Source organism: Typopeltis vanoorti, chromosome 3 (assembly GCF_054136105.1).
Source record: "Typopeltis vanoorti isolate ZY-2024b chromosome 3, IOZ_Tvanoo_1.0, whole genome shotgun sequence".
Taxonomy (NCBI): domain Eukaryota; kingdom Metazoa; phylum Arthropoda; class Arachnida; order Uropygi; family Thelyphonidae; genus Typopeltis; species Typopeltis vanoorti.
The window spans coordinates 101,248,229-101,265,863 of NC_143551.1; the positions used below are offsets into that span (position 1 = coordinate 101,248,229).

The 17,635-nt window shown below is 34.6% G+C and overlaps 1 protein-coding gene across 1 annotated transcript in view; it reads right to left on the bottom strand.

Moving 5' to 3' along the window:
* Nucleotides 1-1,944: 1,944 nt before the first annotated feature.
* The window catches only part of LOC150108427 (uncharacterized), a 175,637-nt gene continuing 159,946 nt past the window's right edge, over nucleotides 1,945-17,635 (bottom strand). Inside the window, exon 8 of the mRNA XM_090415837.1 lies at nucleotides 1,945-3,446. Coding sequence (XP_090271963.1) covers nucleotides 2,403-3,446 — 1,044 coding nt within the window. The 3' untranslated portion in view covers nucleotides 1,945-2,402. The remainder of the gene's footprint in view (nucleotides 3,447-17,635) is intronic.

Here is a 17,635-nt window from a genome sequence, read left to right on the forward strand (position 1 = left end):
AAACAGGAGTAGTGAAGAAAAATTGATGCCAGTCCACCATTCAAATTAGATATTAAAAAAGAAAGGCTACTAAAGAAATGAAAAATGGAAAAGCAGCAGGACATGATGGTATCATGACAGAGCTAAATTCTGGGCACCACAACTATGATAGATATGCTCTACGTACCATCCAGGATATTTCGGAAAAAAGAGACATTCCCTAGGGATTGGAATACAGGAATAATAGTAAAAATATCAAAGAAATGAGATTTAGGAAATTGTAATAATTGGAGAAGCATAAATCTGCTATGTGTCATTAGCAAAATGATTCTTTCAAGAATCATTAACATTTTTTAGATAAGGACATGAGAAGAGAGCAGTCTGGTTTTATGCCAAATAGATTATGTATAGACCACATTAACATCTTAAGAATAATAATCAAACAGTTGGGTGAATTTAACTCTCCTTTATATTTGCTCTTTGCAGATTATGGAAAAGCCTTCAATTCTATTACTAGAGATTGTATGTAGCATGAACTAAAAAAAAAAAAAGGAAATATTTTCAAAAAAAAAAAAGCAATCATTCATAAACCAATGTCTGTAGAGCATACTTCAAATCTGTAGTCACAAATTATTACTAACGAAGACATCTGGAAAAGACCAAATCAGCAAAAGTCAACCTTGAAATCAAAAACGGAAATTTAGACTGGACATACATTTAGGAAAGATCATCAAAAAACCATGTCAGGCAGTCCTAGAATGGAATCCACAAGGAAAGATAAAGCCTGGCCACCTAAAAATACATGGAGAAGCTTGACTTTAATGGAATGTGAGAAGAAGAGTTTTACTGAACTAAGACCAACAGCAAAGATAAGAAACTAATGGAAAGAAGAAAAAGAAAGTGTTGATGGTGCCAAAATAAGAGAATCTGAAATCTTGCCATCCCTGTGGATTGTGGAGCATGCAGAAGGAAGGTGAAATCAATTGACCTCAATTTCGTTCAAGAGAAAAATCTTGGATTTATTTTTATAGGTCTGCAAAGCTATGATGAACAGTTTTCTCATGTAAACTGCATTGGCTGTATACAAATTAATAGGATTTTGTCATCTGACCTAGTAATGCTAAGAAGTGACTGCATAATTTTAGCATAGTTCAGTTATTTTTCTCTCTCTCTCTCTCTCTGCACATTTTATTTAGTATGGCATGTATATCTGACTATATAAAAATGGCAATATGGGTTGCCAGTTATTAGTTCAATTCTTTAATTCTAAATACTGCAAGAGATGGTTACAGCAAAAAAAAGCAGGTTGTTGAAGAAGACAAAATGCAATGGAAGGAAAATTAGACTACCTAATTGTTTTAAATTACTAGTATGTTATGAAACTCTTTACAAAGTTTGTCAAAATAATTCACTGGATGATGCTAGCTGAATCCCTCATCAAGAGAAGACAGTTCTAATTACATCATTTTATGGATAGCTACTTCACATAGGCTTTGTTTAATTTTGAATCTGACCATGCAGTATCTGTTTAAATAATATTTTCCCATTTGATAGCGAGTGAAAGATTTTTCTTCTTACTCCCCTCCAAATAAGTTATAAATTTCCATCTAAATTCAAAATCTAAGAAAATTCACAAACTGTCTTAGAATAGAAACAGGAGAAAACACAATTTTTTCAAACAAACAAAATCTTTTTTTTTTCTTCAAAAACCAGTTGCAATATTTGATTATCATTTTGAAATGTGTGAAATCTTGATAAAATCATTATTTTGATAAAATCATTATTTTGATAAGTAGTATTTCAATATAATACTCCCTGTCTATGCCAGTGAAACGTTTATATGTCACTTACAGATAACAAATATCAGGAATGCATTCTGATATGTATATTTAAGCAGATTATTATTAAATGTGAACCAAAAGATTTGTAAATAAAATAGTAAAATGAAATGTAACTACACTAAGATTACGAAAAATTATATTCAATTTATTTATATGAATTTTAATGCATTGACAAATATGAAAGTGATATTTTATGTAAAGGTCATTTTAAACAAACAAAAACAATTATTAGGCTATAAGCTGATTTAAATTTCAAAGCTCAACTTCACCTTTCCATTACTTTTTTTTTTTTTCCAATCCTAACTATTAACAGTATGAACTACTGTTGAACACAGAAAAATAATAAATGATAAAAGTTATCAAACTACTTTCAACCATATAGTCAAAAATCAAATAATCAGATGTATAAAATTTATATAAGTTCAGTGTTTGCTATTTACACAGGTTAAATTCTGTACAAATATATTTTTTTTTGAAAAAAAAAAGCTCATCAATAATTAAACAATATATATTTAGTAAGTTTTAGCAAGTGGTAGGTCATTTTTCAATTCTGCACTGCATTTATCACACTTTAAAAATCTACTAAACAAGGGTACTGCTGGATCTAGTTCTTGGTCTGTTTGATGCAAGCTTAGTGGTAGAACTATGAGAATGTTTTGTTTCTGAACTAATTGGTCCTTTTTGTTTTTCTTCTGCTTTACATTTCGAATTTTTGCTCATAAGATTCTCATCTTCAAAACCCATGTGGCACTTTTTTGATGGTGATAAAGCTTCACAACAAGTACAAGTTCTCTTGGAAGGCAACTTTTTTGAATCACTGGAACGTGTTCGTCCACATGTGAAGGTGGCAACATGTTTGGTTTTTTGAAGTTTAGCATCTTGCAACATCAAACTGTCCTCTGTTAAAGGCATTCCTATACAGTCTAAGTTGTGAAGCGATCTCATCTTCAGAATACTTTCTTCCGCAGTCATTTCCACAAGACGCGATACATTGGGAAAGTGTTCATTATGGGGACAACAATGCATATCCAATGGACGAATATCAATAGTAAGTGAATCAAGCATTTCTGGGTAAGAATGTAACTTGCAACTGGACTTATGCAAAGTTTTATTTTTTTCAATGGAAGAGACAGAAGTTGCATTTTTGCATTTCAGAAATGCATAAGTGTCACTTTGTTGATGTGCAACACAGCAAACTGTGACATCTGAAGTAGAGGAATCCATTTTTTTACACATTGTATGTGTGGATGTGCTTTCTTGCACAACTGTTGACAGCACTGTATGCATGTCTATTAATTTAGAGTTCCCTGATGAAACAGAACACTGTTCATTGTGAAATGACTTGTTATGTGTAGCACCTCCTGCTTCCATCTTTGACAGCTGATTCTTAAGTGCAAATGAATTCATTAAATATAAACACTCCTCTTTATTCTGACTAGATGAGAATTTTTTTGTAAGCAATTCTTGAATTATATTCTTATGCATATTTTTCATATGCCTTCTTAAGCTGTACCATGATGAATATTTTATTCCACAAATATTACACAATGGCGAATCAAAAAGTTCTGACTTTCTTTTATGTGTTTTCTTGGTATTTATATGCAAATGACAGCTGGCACTTTTCTTCTAGAAAAGAAGGAAGAAAAAAATGTAATCTATATAAGAGAAGGATAAACTAAACATACTCTTTCATATAAGATGTACATACAGTTGATAATAATCATGGAAATTCAAATTAAATTAACAATTTTTAATGGGATAAAATATGCTTAGAGCATATTAATTAAGGAAAAAACTGAATAATCTTTAAGGTAGGTCAGAAAGTATCTATAATATTTTATTTCATTTATTATTTTTTAAATTGGACTACATAAAACCTCACTATTACTCAACCAATATATATGACTGACTAATTGAGTATCTTGTTGAATCACTCCACTTATATGCATCAAAGAACAGCATTTGGTGATTTGGATTTTTTGTGGACTGAAAGGTATAGCAAAAGTTCAAGAATTCATTGAGCATACTGAGCATTTTTCTGTAGTAAAGCATGGTCCCATGTTGCCAAGCACATCCCTAGGTTGTGGATAGGGGAATGGCCTCTGGGTACAGAGGTTAGCTGCGAATAATGCATCTACTAACAGGAAGTGTGAGATATCCAGTGGAATGGCTATTAAAAAGCTGCATATTTTCAATGATGGAGATGCAACATGGCAAGATGTAATTGCCATTAAATAAGTTACAGCCAGCTGGATGTTGAGGCAGCAACAGCATTCATCCAGATAAGCAGAAGATTGCCAATAAGTGACAACGATGTGAAGGATATTGTGGTAGGCAGATATTCGTGAAAATGAGAAACGGCTAGCACACCATATCTCTTTAAAAGGCTATTACTGGACAAGGAAGGCGACGGGAAACCATCTTGTTCTATCTAGGTAGCAGCATGGATGGAAATTCTAAGAGATAGTAAAGTGACAATGACTCAAATACTTGTGCATGGCAGGGGAAGGAACATTAGAACCCTTCTACAAATGGGAAAGTTAGAAAATATAAAGAGAGAAATGGATTTATTAAAAATAGCTATACTAGAAATTAGTGAGATGAGATGGAATGGAACCGAAGACTTTTGGTGACTACAGAATCATTTACTCGGGTGATGTAACAGCAAAAAATAAAATGGAGTCGCAATAGTCCTCAATAAGGAATGGGGAAGAAGAGTAATCAACTCAGTAAAATATAGCAGCAGAATGATATTGGTAAAACTCAAAGCAAAACTAACAAATATAATAATAATATTAGCATACATGCTCACCAGTGACGATGAAGCTGGAAAAAAAATATACGCAGATACTGAGTACTTGATTAAACTCACCAAAAGTGAAGACAATCTCATTGTCATGGGGGGCGATCAGAATGTAACCACCGGAGAAGGAAAAGAAGATATAGAAGTGGAAAAATATGGACTGGGATGCCAAAATTACAGAGGCAATAGGTTTCTAGCGTTCTGTCACCAATTTAATCTGGTAATCACCAACACCTGGTTTGAGGTATCAAAAAGAAGAAGGTATATGAAAAATGCCAGGGGATATAGGAAGATATCAAATAGATTATATTATGACAAGAAATAGATATAAAAATCAAGTAAAAACCATAGAATCTATAAACAGAAGACTGATGAAAGCATTAAAATGGGAGAAAGCAGAAAGATAAATGTAGAAGGAAAGTGGACCCATTTTAGGGACACAATTGTCAAAGCAGTCAATGACTGCATAGGAGTTAACAGGTCAAAAAAAAAAAAGCCTTGGATTACCTAAGATATTCTAATCCTAACAGATGAATATATGAAACCTCTCCACATGAAGAAAGTATGGAAAAATATAAATAGAAAATGCAAAGAAGCAAAAGAACAATGGTATATAGAAGAGCAACGAAATAGAAGATTTAACCAATACTAGGAGAATGATAAAGCATATAACCTAGGTAAGCAAACTGTGGCTCCTGAGACAATATTGGTTTTCATTGCCATTTTCCCTAAACTTTTATATTAATAATCTATAGTAGTATAGTATGTACCAATATTAGAATATTTTATTATTCTAATAATAAATTAGAATTAAGAATAACTGCTTTTCCTGATGCTGAAATTAAACATAGTAAACTGAAACAATACAAAGGAAACTTAGAAACACTTTATAATGATTTTGAGAATAGGTTTGAGAAACCTAAAAAAGTTAAAGCTATGTTTTGAATTCCTTGTGAATCCTTTTGTGATTGATGTAATCAACAATGGATGTCCTGTTGTTGTATCTTTTACTGCGGATGTTGCTTCAATAGAGACAGAGCTTATTGAGCTGCAGGAAGATGTGGGTTTGAAGCTAGTACATAAAAGCTCATCTGTAACTGACTTTTGGAAACAAATCCCAGAAGCAAAGTATCCCAATCTTCAGAAAACTGGCTTCCGAATACTCTGTTTTTTGGGACAACTTATTGCTAATTTCTCTCTCTTCTCTGAAATGAAATTTGTCAAGTCAAAACATCATGCTATCATCACTAAGAGCCACCTCACTGAGCTTCTTAAAACAACTTTGACACCCTACCAGCTAGATTTTAAACTCTTAATTGCACAAATGAAGACTCAATCAAATCCTTCAACAAGTAGAGATTAAACATATTCTTCTTTGGTGAATAGGACTACTATATAGTTGTATTTTTTATTATCTATAAATACAATTTTAAAATAATATTTTCTGCAGCTCTTGAACATTCAAAAATGTATGAAAAGTATTATATGTGGCTCTTATTACCAAAGAACTTGCTCACCCCTGGCATATAACATAAAAGGAATGAGCCAGCAGAACAAAACAAGAAGCAAAATTATTAAAAATAAACATGCGACCATTCTTATGGTTAAGGAAGAAATTTCTAAAAGATAGGAGGAGTACTTAGTAGAACTCTATAAAGAAAAAGATCTAGACAATGAAACCACAGAAGATGAAAAAGGCTTGATGCAGAAGAAATTGGCCAAACCATATTACAAGATGAATTTGAACTGGCACTAAATGAACTGTCTTCTAATAAGGCACTAGGCATTGATAACATTCCTTCAGAATTAATAAAATATTCAGGAAATAACTAAATCATACTTATTCAAGATCATAAAGGATATATGTGAAACTGGAAATTCCCAGACTTCACGAAATGTTCTGTCATTCCCATTCCTAAAATAAATAATGCAGGCACGTGTGAAAATCAAACAACACATTTAATATCACATGCTTCAAAAATATTACTAAAAGTTATACAAAAAAAAGATTAACAAATAAGGCCAAAGAATACACTAGCAATGACCAATTGGGTTCAGGAAACAACAATGGATAGAGATGCAATCCAAGCTCTTAGAACAATTTTTTTCAAATAATCTTTTTAAGATTTGAAAAGAATAAAAATACTCTGATGGTTTCCTTGAGCTGGAGAAAATCTTTCAATAATCTTAACTCGAATCGAATGTTCCAAATCTTAAATTAAAGGTAGATTGGAGAGATAGGAGGCGCATATTTAATCTCTAGAAGCACCAAAAGGCCCAAATAGAAACAATAAACAGCACAATAAAAACAGAAAGGATATATAAAGGTGTAAGACAAGGTTGTTTTCTCTCTTCAATACTGTTTAATCTCTACATTGAACAAGCAATAAACAAATTAACAGAAATGATAGAAACAGGAATTAAGATAAATAGAATTGGAATTAGCTGGCTACAATAACTGTCGATGATATAGCAGTTATCGCAGACAATGAAGCAAACTGAAATCCACCCTGACAAAGACGGAAGAAATCTTCACACAGTACAAACTAAAAATTAATTACAAGAAAACTAAACTACTAATCACAAGTAAAGGGGAACTGACAAAAATCAATTTGGAAATAAACAACAACCCAATACAACAGGTAACTTTCTTTAAATACCTTGGGAATCTCACCACAGAAAATGAAAGAAGCTAATCAGACATAAATGCAAAAATAAGATTGGCCCAAAATACATTCTACAATAGAAGAAACATTTAAACATTTTTATTAATAAAGAATGCAGCATTCAACTAAAAAATAAATAAAATGCTGAAAACATACACATGGAACACAGCATTACATGGTTGTGAGATTTTGACTTTAACAAATCAAAACACCAAAAAGTTGGCGACGTTTTAGTTTGGTGCTGGGAAAGGATGAAGACAATTAGTTTGACAGAAAGATTAATGAAGAGGTCCTAAACATGGTTCAAGAAGAGCAGTTACTACTGAACCACATCAGTAAGAGAAAAAGAAGCCTAATTGGACACCACCTGAGGCATGGAGGACTGGTTACAGAAATAATGGAGGGGGATTTCTTGTAGATAGGCTTATACGTTGGCTATGCATACTAAATCACTTAAGGAATTCGCAACGTAGATAAGAATATAAATTAAATTACACTTTAATAAATATTTCCGATATTTCGGCAACGTCACATTGCCATCTTCAAAAGGAACTTACAAAAAAGGCACGTACACATAGGCACTACAACACAGTAACCGAGAATGAAGTGATGAGGCTATTGTTCTCCTAAAAGTCCTGATGGTGCCCCCCTAGCGAACTAAGTAGGTGTTCTTGACCGTTGGGCTGAAGGTCTGCTGATGTAAGCCTCCCAAATTTGGGGCAGTCTCATGCAACCAAATTTGTTGAGGTTTGGAGAGTTTCTTAGGACTGAGACTGATTCCATGAATAGTCTTTCAAATTTGAACTTGCTACGGTGTATTGTTGTAGCTTTCTTCCACCGTATTCTGTGGCGTGTATCCAGAGCATGGTCTGCAAGACCAGAGTGGCTATACTTGTGAAACCAGATGTGGTATTTGTGTTAGGAAATTCTGATATTCGCTGTCCTGCCTTTTTGGCCAAAGTAAGACAGTTTTTTTTGGGAGGCTTACATCAGCAGACCTTCAGCCCAACGGCCAAGAACACCTAGTTAGCTCGCTAGGGTGCACCATCAGGACTTTTAGGAGAACAATAGCTTCATCACTTCATTCTCAGTTACTATGTTGTGGTGCCTACATGCAAGTGTCTTTTTTGTATGTTCCTTTTGAAGATGGCACGTGACATTGCCGAAATATCAAAAATATTTATTCAAGTGTGATTTAATTTATATTCTTATCTACGTTGTCAATTCCTTAAGTGATTTAGTAATGGAGGGGGATGGTAGACCAAGAATCTCCTACATAAACAATTTAATGAGATAATATCATCATCATCATCATCAGTGATCCTAACAGGACCTTAACTGCCCACAACCTTCCAACTATTCTTGGACTTCACAACTGCAACCATAATTTGAAAAAGATAAGGTGGTTGGCCCTATGCCTCGCAGTGTGTCCTATGTCTGTAAATGCATGTGTTCATGGTGAAAAAAATCTCCTACCTCTGTATGAGACTGGCTAACTCACCTTTCAATGAAAGAGACCAGATAAAGGTGCTTCACGACACAGACAGGAACTGAACACAGGTCTTTCTGACCAAACGGCTTCGTCTATACCAACTGAGCTACAGAGGTTCACTTAATGATAATAACTACAGCTAAAAGCTATGAAGAAATAAAAAGGAAAGCACAGGATAGGGCACTATGACATACTGCTGCAACCAACCATTCAGATTGATGCATCCAAGAAGAAAGCATATTCCAAAATTGTCAAACAAGTACCACTGATGAAGAATGACTAATGCTGTTATCCACATCAGCATACATGAGAACATTATAAAAAAAAATGGAACATATTCTCAAGAAAAGGAGAGTGACCAATGATGAAAGTACCAAATTAGCTGCAGTCATAATTGTCTACATGGAATTCCACTACAGACTTCACTTTCAGAATGCAAACAGTAAGTTCCCAAATAACTTGCAGAGAAGCATAAGTTAAATCATTCTGACATCTGTAAAATGCTTTTTGAACTATAAACACAAAGAAGGTGACATTTTCCGGAAATGCACTGGTAATGAAATATGGACCCACCAACTAAGAGACTCAGAACAATGAATGAAACCATATAATATCCAGTCAGGAAAAAAACAGTTCAAATTACAATCTTCAGGATGATTTTAAGGACCAAAGCTGTATAACTGGGAGGAGACCACTATATAGTGTTTTAAGGAATGTGGAGAACCAACCGAGACTTCTGACCTAATGTCCAATCTCACCTTCTCGTGGTGAACACTATTAGGTATCTACCTGGATACTGGATAAAAGAGGATGGGCTGGCAATTTGGGATTCAGCTGACCACATTGTATTCTTATTGGCTTAAACCACAATGTATAATGTATAATGATGGTGCAACATGACAGGATTTCATGCTAACTGGGGAGGTGCATGGTTAAATACCCCCCCCCCCCCCCCCAATGTTTGTCAGGGAACAAGTGTGAACAGTGCAAAATCAGCTGTTGGAACAACTCCTAACTCAACATCAGCAAAATCCAAGATTAGCACTACCAACGTAAGAAGCATTAATGGTAAAAGAAATGGAACTAGCAGAAGAATTGGATAAGTACCAGATCATAACAGGAATGACTAAAACAAAGACAAAAACAGGTGAATCTTCCTAAGAAACAAATACAAAATGTTGCATTCAGGAAATAACAATCAGGGAAAATAAGTAGTAGCTATAGTATTCAACACTCAACAGAAGGATAATCTCGAATGGTAGGAAATATCAAGTACAGTGCTCTGGGCAAATATCAGAATGGGAAACTGAACAATGAAACTTATTTGTGCCCATGGTGCCACAGAAGGTTCTACTAAGGAAGAAATTTTCACGATATTAGAGAAGGCAGCTGACACAATGAAAGAGGAAAAGTTAGTCCTTGTTGGTGATCTAAACAGTGGAATAGTGAATGATTACCAGACATACAGAACAGCATTGTTTTGGAAAAATTGGAAAAATGAAGAAAAGAGCAAAGCTAATATTAATGGTAAGGACCTTCAGGGGCGTGCTGATCATCTTTCTCTTTACATATTCTCCACAACTCCTCCTTAATGAGAATGCTCATCTACTTAACTCCTACTTTATTTATCCATCTTGCTATGGAGAGAGAGAGAGAGATATAGCTGGATACTGCTTTCTTCAAGCACGGCTCGATTTTGTGCATTACTAATATTTTTCCTGTTCCAAATTCTTATGTTACAGCTGCTCTGCCTTCTCAGTTTGTCATAATCACCTGCTTTGTAATTTCATATACAATTTCTTAAATGAAAATTCTATGTGACTGGCAATCTCCCAGGTAAAGATTCCTGGGAATTCTATTCCCCTAATTGACGTTACCTACTCTACTATTCTGTCATGTTCTATTCCCCTAATTGACTACCTTTATGCTGCTAAGTTTTCAGATGCTATTATCAGATCTAGTACTCCTGAACCTTGAGACTCCCTTGTTTACTGTCTCAGGTAATTATCTCTTAGGCTGCATAAATTCCATATCCATCTCTACTTCCAATCCATGTCCCAATGGTTGAAGTTTCCCATAATAATTACTCACTCTGCACTCATTTGACAATGCATGCCATCCACATGCTATCTTGTAGTCCCCTTTGTGTAAAACTTGTGGAGACAAAAACACACTGTTAGAGCAATTACTTTACTTACAATTAAAAAAATGTAAGACAAGCTGCATGATATTACACATAAGTATAACTGCTTTGTTAACTATTTAAGCTAGCCTGACCTATGGTGAGAAAAAAACATAATAAAATAAAAATTGTACATATAATAAGTACAATAATATAGAGAGGAACCAACAGACAAATTAGAGTCCTGTTATCTTAAGGTTTTCTTGTGTTAAGATTCTGTCATGTTCTGGATGCTAAATAGGTTGTAGTCTTCTAAACTCTTCGAATTGTGGCATTTATCAAAGAAAAATACAATGTGACAGGAAAAAACTCACTTCAAACATGCGGAAACACTAATTTTGGAACTCACAAATAGCCACAATAGTATCAAATACACAATAAACACAATATACAGACTCCCAGATAATAATCCACTCAGTTTTCTTCACGAGTTAGAAACATGGCTAAGCGGCATCGAACCGCGTACAACACACAGGATCATCCTAATAGGAGAATCTTGACCACTCTTCTTCAACCACTAACACATATCTTGATATACTAAGTCAGTACAACATAAACCCTACCATTAACACCTCAACAAGAGAAGAAATACTCAATAACTCACTAACACAATCATGCATTGATGATATCAATATACGGGCTCCCATCCATACATATACATCATTAGTAATTAACGTAAATTTGCCGATCACTACTTTGTCTCAACTTCGTTTTATTACGTTTCCTATACCCCCTCCCACCACAACAAAAGTCGACAAAACTCGATCATACTAAAGAGCATTGTCGATAACCAAGTAAAAAATACAGACTGGAATTCCCTACTTAAAATAAACAATCCTGTAACATTATACGAGAATTTTCAACTAAAGTTCACAGAAATATACAAAAAAGCAACAAAACCTACACAAACGAGGCAACAAACAAACAATAATCCATGGATAAATGACGACATACTAAATACTATTACTGAAAAAGAAAATCTATGGAAAAAACTTAAAAAAAAAAGTCACCCAGTAACACACATTTACAAACCTTATACAAAAACACAAGAAATAAACTAACAAAAATTCGTAGGGCAAAAAGACGCTACTACCTCCAAAAATTCATGGAATATAACGACAACATTAAGCAAACATGGGCTACACTCAACGAATTAGTAACCCGAAAAAAGAAAACTTCAGCACAAGATTTTATTGCAAAAAGCTTCGGTCAGGACACAAACCAAGAGGAACTAGCAGACTCATTCAACCATGCTTTCACAAACAACATCACACAACTCAAAAAAAGACAAACTACCAACGACCAACAAAAAACTACCAACACAAAGTCAACAACAAACGATGCATTTTCCACCCATAACAAAACAGGAACTGAAAGAAGCACTCCTAAAACTAAAACCAAAGACCACTCCAGGAGTAGACAAAATAAAACTCACAGACCTTATAACATACTTTGAACAAATAAATCCAATACTTTTGAAACTCGTGAACATAATATTCGACACAGGCATTATTCCACAACAACTAAAAACTGCAGCAATTATGCCAATATACAAACATGGCAAAAGAAACGATACTCAGAACTACAGACCAATAGCTACACTACCAGTCATCTCAAAAATCCTAGAAAAAATAACACACACCAGACTACAGAACTATTTACAGAAATACATCATCTCACAAAACTAATATGGCTTTCAGAAAACAAAAAGCCATTACTTTATTAGACGACATCGCTGACACAATAAACAAAGCTCTCGACAAAACACGTATGCCGTCCTTATACTGCTGGACCTAACCAAAGCATTTGACACACTTGAACATGACATACTACTCACCAAACTATAGTCAATAGGTATAAGAGGAACACTGCATACATGATTCAAGAACTACCTCTCAAACAGAACACAAGTAACAAAAATAGGTACATGTCACAGTCGGAGTATACAAGTAAAACACGGTGTACCTCAAGGTGCCATATTATCACCCACTCTATTCAACATATACATTAATGATGTTCATAACATATCCATAAGAAGTCAAATATTTCAATACACAGATGACACTGCACTACTAGCAATCCACACAGACATTAACACAGCTCTCTGCAAAGCACAAGACCTAAACGAAATCACAACATGCTTCCACCAAAACGCAATTCTAATCAAAGGCACCAAAACACAGATGCTGATAATACACAACCCAAGAATCATACGCCCTGCATCACTATCGATACATTGTCACACATACCGCTGCATTAACAACAAAAATACCTGCCAATGTTCCGAAATCAAACCTGTAACACACGCAAAATACCTCGGTCTGTATATAGATTCCCACCTTAAATAGACAAAACATATAGAATACCTACACACCAAACTCCGGATCATCGCAGCAAAACTCTTCCAAGTTAAAGACATTATTCCACCCAACATAAAAAAACTTCTATATCACAGTATCTGCGAATCCCTACTCAGATATAGAATAACAATCTATACATCAAACAGCCACCTAACAAAATTAGAAACAATACACAGGAAAATCGTGTCAACAGTGATCTGGACACCTTACATGCAACAACCAATATCCGACAAGCACATGGCAGTACACAGAATTCTGAGCATTAAAAACCTGAAACACTACATGGCATTAACAAGGAATTACTTCAACATCATCTATCAAAACAACAGGAGACACATATCGTATAACACGACCTACAACAACTCTCTACATCCCCACACGCTTCAACAACTCATACGGTTCTTTTGTGAGATCACATCAGATACCCACGCAACTCAACAACCTACCAAGAAAGTTAAAACACTTAGATAACTACAGAACATTAAAAAACGAACTCTGGAAAATATACCAACAAAGTTATGAAACCATTAACACTAATATACATATCACAAATCACTAGCATCCAATGCCTACATCCTACTGTTTATGTATGGGATGTAGGCATTGGATGCAACAACACAAATAGTGAAGGCTAAATCCCACCCTCTTCATAAAACTAACCCAAGCTTCGAAGTAGGTGGGATTAACTTGCCTCACTCATCTACAAGAAATCCTTATAAGCAAATGCAGAAATTTGTATGTATAATCATTCTTTCTCAAACTTAAAAAAAAAATAAATATAAAAAAATCCTGTATAATCTTCATTGTTAATATTAGAAGAACATGTGTTGTAAATACCTAATATAAAGGCAAAAAAGTATTAAAAAAAAAAAATAATTGAAATCCAATGTAGGAATTGCAGCACTTAGTGCTGCAATGTCACACAAAATGTTTATTGTATGTATAAATATTTTAGCAATCAAAAAAATATATTAAAAAAAAATTACTAATCCATCATTCCTGTTGAGATTAATAAACTCAGCAAGTGAAAGGTTCAGTATAACATTCGTGGGAAATCAGTGATTGTTAGGTGTTATGTTGTGTTATTGTTTTAGAATAGGTAGTTTTTTTTACTGAAATAAAGAGCCAAAAGGCTTGAGTTTGGCGATGCAAAAATTATATAAGAGGATATTAGATCCTGCATTATTTCAAAGCAGAATGTAGAAACTACGGCAGTCTCATAAAAATAAAGAGACAAGTAATAATGAAAAAAAAAATGGAAAAATTGAAATAATACTGGATCTAACATCCACTTATATAATTTTGCATCGTCGAAACTGAAGCCTTTTGGCACTTTATTTTAGTAAATACTTTTATGCACCGACCGAGAGTTCGCTTATGAAAAATACACCTCTCTGACATTTCAAGTTCCTTAGTACTGAACAAGAGTTTTTGCTCTCTTAAGGTTTTGCCTAGTCTCTGAGAACCAACCAGTTTGAAACAGCTGTCAGGCCAATGAAACCTTATCAAAATGGACTAATAGAAAGCAAATATATAGACGCTTGGACAGTGTGTATGTTTTCTATGTAGTCCACGTTAAGGCAACTCATTAATATCGGTGAGTGGATTCTCGTAAGCTCTCTGTCAACTTATTTTTATAAATCTTTCATAGGTTGACATTTGACTTTGAAATAATGCTGAATCTAATATCCACTTTACTTGTATAAGTGGATATTAAAAAGGAATCAGGTAAGATATTGCATAATGATAATCAAGTGGATAAAACTGATTATAAAAAGAAGGATTTTACATGGTATGAAGATTCACTTATTAAACATGTGATTGATGGGAATGTTGCTACTTGTATTTGATATATTTCCTGATATTTGATTGGCATACCGTAATATTAAATTTTTTGCATGGATGATGGTACCAAGACCTTGCAAAAACAGGGCAGCAACAAAGAGGAACTGAAAATTTTTTCACTTGGTATCGAGTGATTTTCACTTTGCATCTTTAATTTATACTATAAATTAAAGATGCAAAGAAATTATATTCTTGGTTTAATCTTTTCTCCAAGTGTGAGCAAACAAAGTTTGCATGTGAAGTATCATTTACAACTGGGCTGCTTGTATATAGCAGCTAATGACTTCACATCAATTGCCTTAATATCTCATAATGCAAAGCACATACCCATGCAGGCATTTATAATCCTAAGCATTATGGGAAGGGCCAGTGGGGATACCTATCCAAAAACTGAGTGATCTACGAGATCATTCTAAATCTCACTGAGTGACCCTAAAGGATCGGTATCCGGAGAGTCCACCGAAAAACAATTCATCGAAAAACAACAATTCATTGAAAATACAGTTCATCGAAAAATGAATTATAAGGCATGTGGGGTGAAGATGTGTGTGCAATTTTTTTTTTTTTTGCTTTGAATTGTATGTGCAATTTTTTTTTTTGTTTTGAGAGGGATATATCTTTCAGGTCATTTATATACGGTAAACTACCTATTTATCAGACTTCGCTCAGAAAGCGATTTTTTTGCGAGGCATACTGGTTGCAGTGAATGATATCCACTGAGGCGGATATAGTCGAGATGTTAAATGAACATTTCATAAATGTATTTCATCGTCGTGAAAATAACATCCTGCAGAACTTGAGGTCAGTGGGGAGGGAGGAGGAACACTGATGGTGAGTTGGAGGTATACAAGGAATTTAGTAAACTCGATATCAATCAGCATGTAGGACTTGTTGATATATCAACATGTGTCTTTGCGATATCTCAGAAGAGGAAGTCACTAGTGGTGTGGTGAAAGGACCATTTCAAAGTAACAAGCTGTATGGGTGGTGGTGGTGGGGGGGGGGGGCTGAAAAGTTCTGATAAACATCCAGATCAAAAATGATGTTAAACCATCTGATATAAATAATAAGGAGACCATATCTTAAAACAATTTAACACTATGTTTCCTGAAATCATAATAATTATTGTTTTTCATTTAGGATATGTAAGAAAACATGTTTGTGGTTTTGAAGAAATTCGAAGATACAGAGGTGCGGGCCATCAGGTTTTTCGTGCTGCAACTGAGATTCACCAAACATTGTATGAGAATTTAGGGAACTGTGTCTTCCAGTATAACCAACAATTGAAAGCTGGGCATCCTGAGACACAGATGCTCCCAGGTGGGGGAGACCTTCCACAGTGATCACACCTGAAAACTTAGATGCAGTACATGCCATGATCCCTAATGAACAAATGCCAGCCAAACACATCGCAAAGACTTTGAAGATATCCAGGCAACGAGTTGGTGTCATTATCCACCAAAATTTGGACATGCAGATACTCTCAGCAAAGTTTCCCCCAAAGGTTTGAATGCCGACCAAAAGAGAAAACGTGTGCCATCATCTCAAGGGATTTTTTATCATTTTGAGAAACCAGGTTCAAATTTTTAGCTCGTATTCTGACCGTTGATGAAACATGGCTTCGTCACTATGACCCAGAGAACATACAACAGTCAATGGGGTGGGGACACAAAAGTTCTCCATGGCCAAAGAAGTTTCGAACCAAACAATCAGCAGGGAAGGTTCTTGCCATTGTCTTTTAGGATATGGATGGTGTTTCACCTCAAGAAAGGTGGAACTATTAAAGTAGCTCTGAAGGAATTGAAAGGAGGTACTGAAGGAAAAACGGTGCAAGAAACTAAGCAGAGGCGCATTGATTTTGCAAGACAATGCACCTGCTTATGAAATCCAACAGACAATATACAACTTGGGATTTCAATATCTACCTCAAATGCCATATTCGCCAGAATATGGCGTTTGAGACCTGGCCCCATGGACGGCCCTAGGAATTTTGTCGCCCCGTGCAGTAGCATATTTTGCTGCCCCTTCCCCCTTAAAAAAAAAAAAAAAAAAACTCTTTTAATGACGTCTTAAAAGCCATGATGTTAAGCTAGGCTTCAACATCTCTGATCATAAATTCTATATAGCAGCATTAGCTAATAAAAATTCATAAGTTAATGAAAAATGATCATATCTGCCAGTAAAATAGCCTTTCGGCTTATTAAATTAGTGATCTGTATTTAAGTTTTGTCGATTTGGAAAAGGCATATGACAAGGTGCCAAGAGAGAAGCTATTCAATACACTACAGCTATGGTTTCAATGGGGACATTATTTCAAGCAATACTTAGTCTTTATTTGAGTATTAAGTCTACAGTTAGAATTGAAGGAAGTACAGGAAGATGGTTTAATGTTAAATCTGGTGTGAGACAAGGATGTACATTATCCCCCTCTGTTATTCATTATCTATTTGGATCACATCATGAAGGA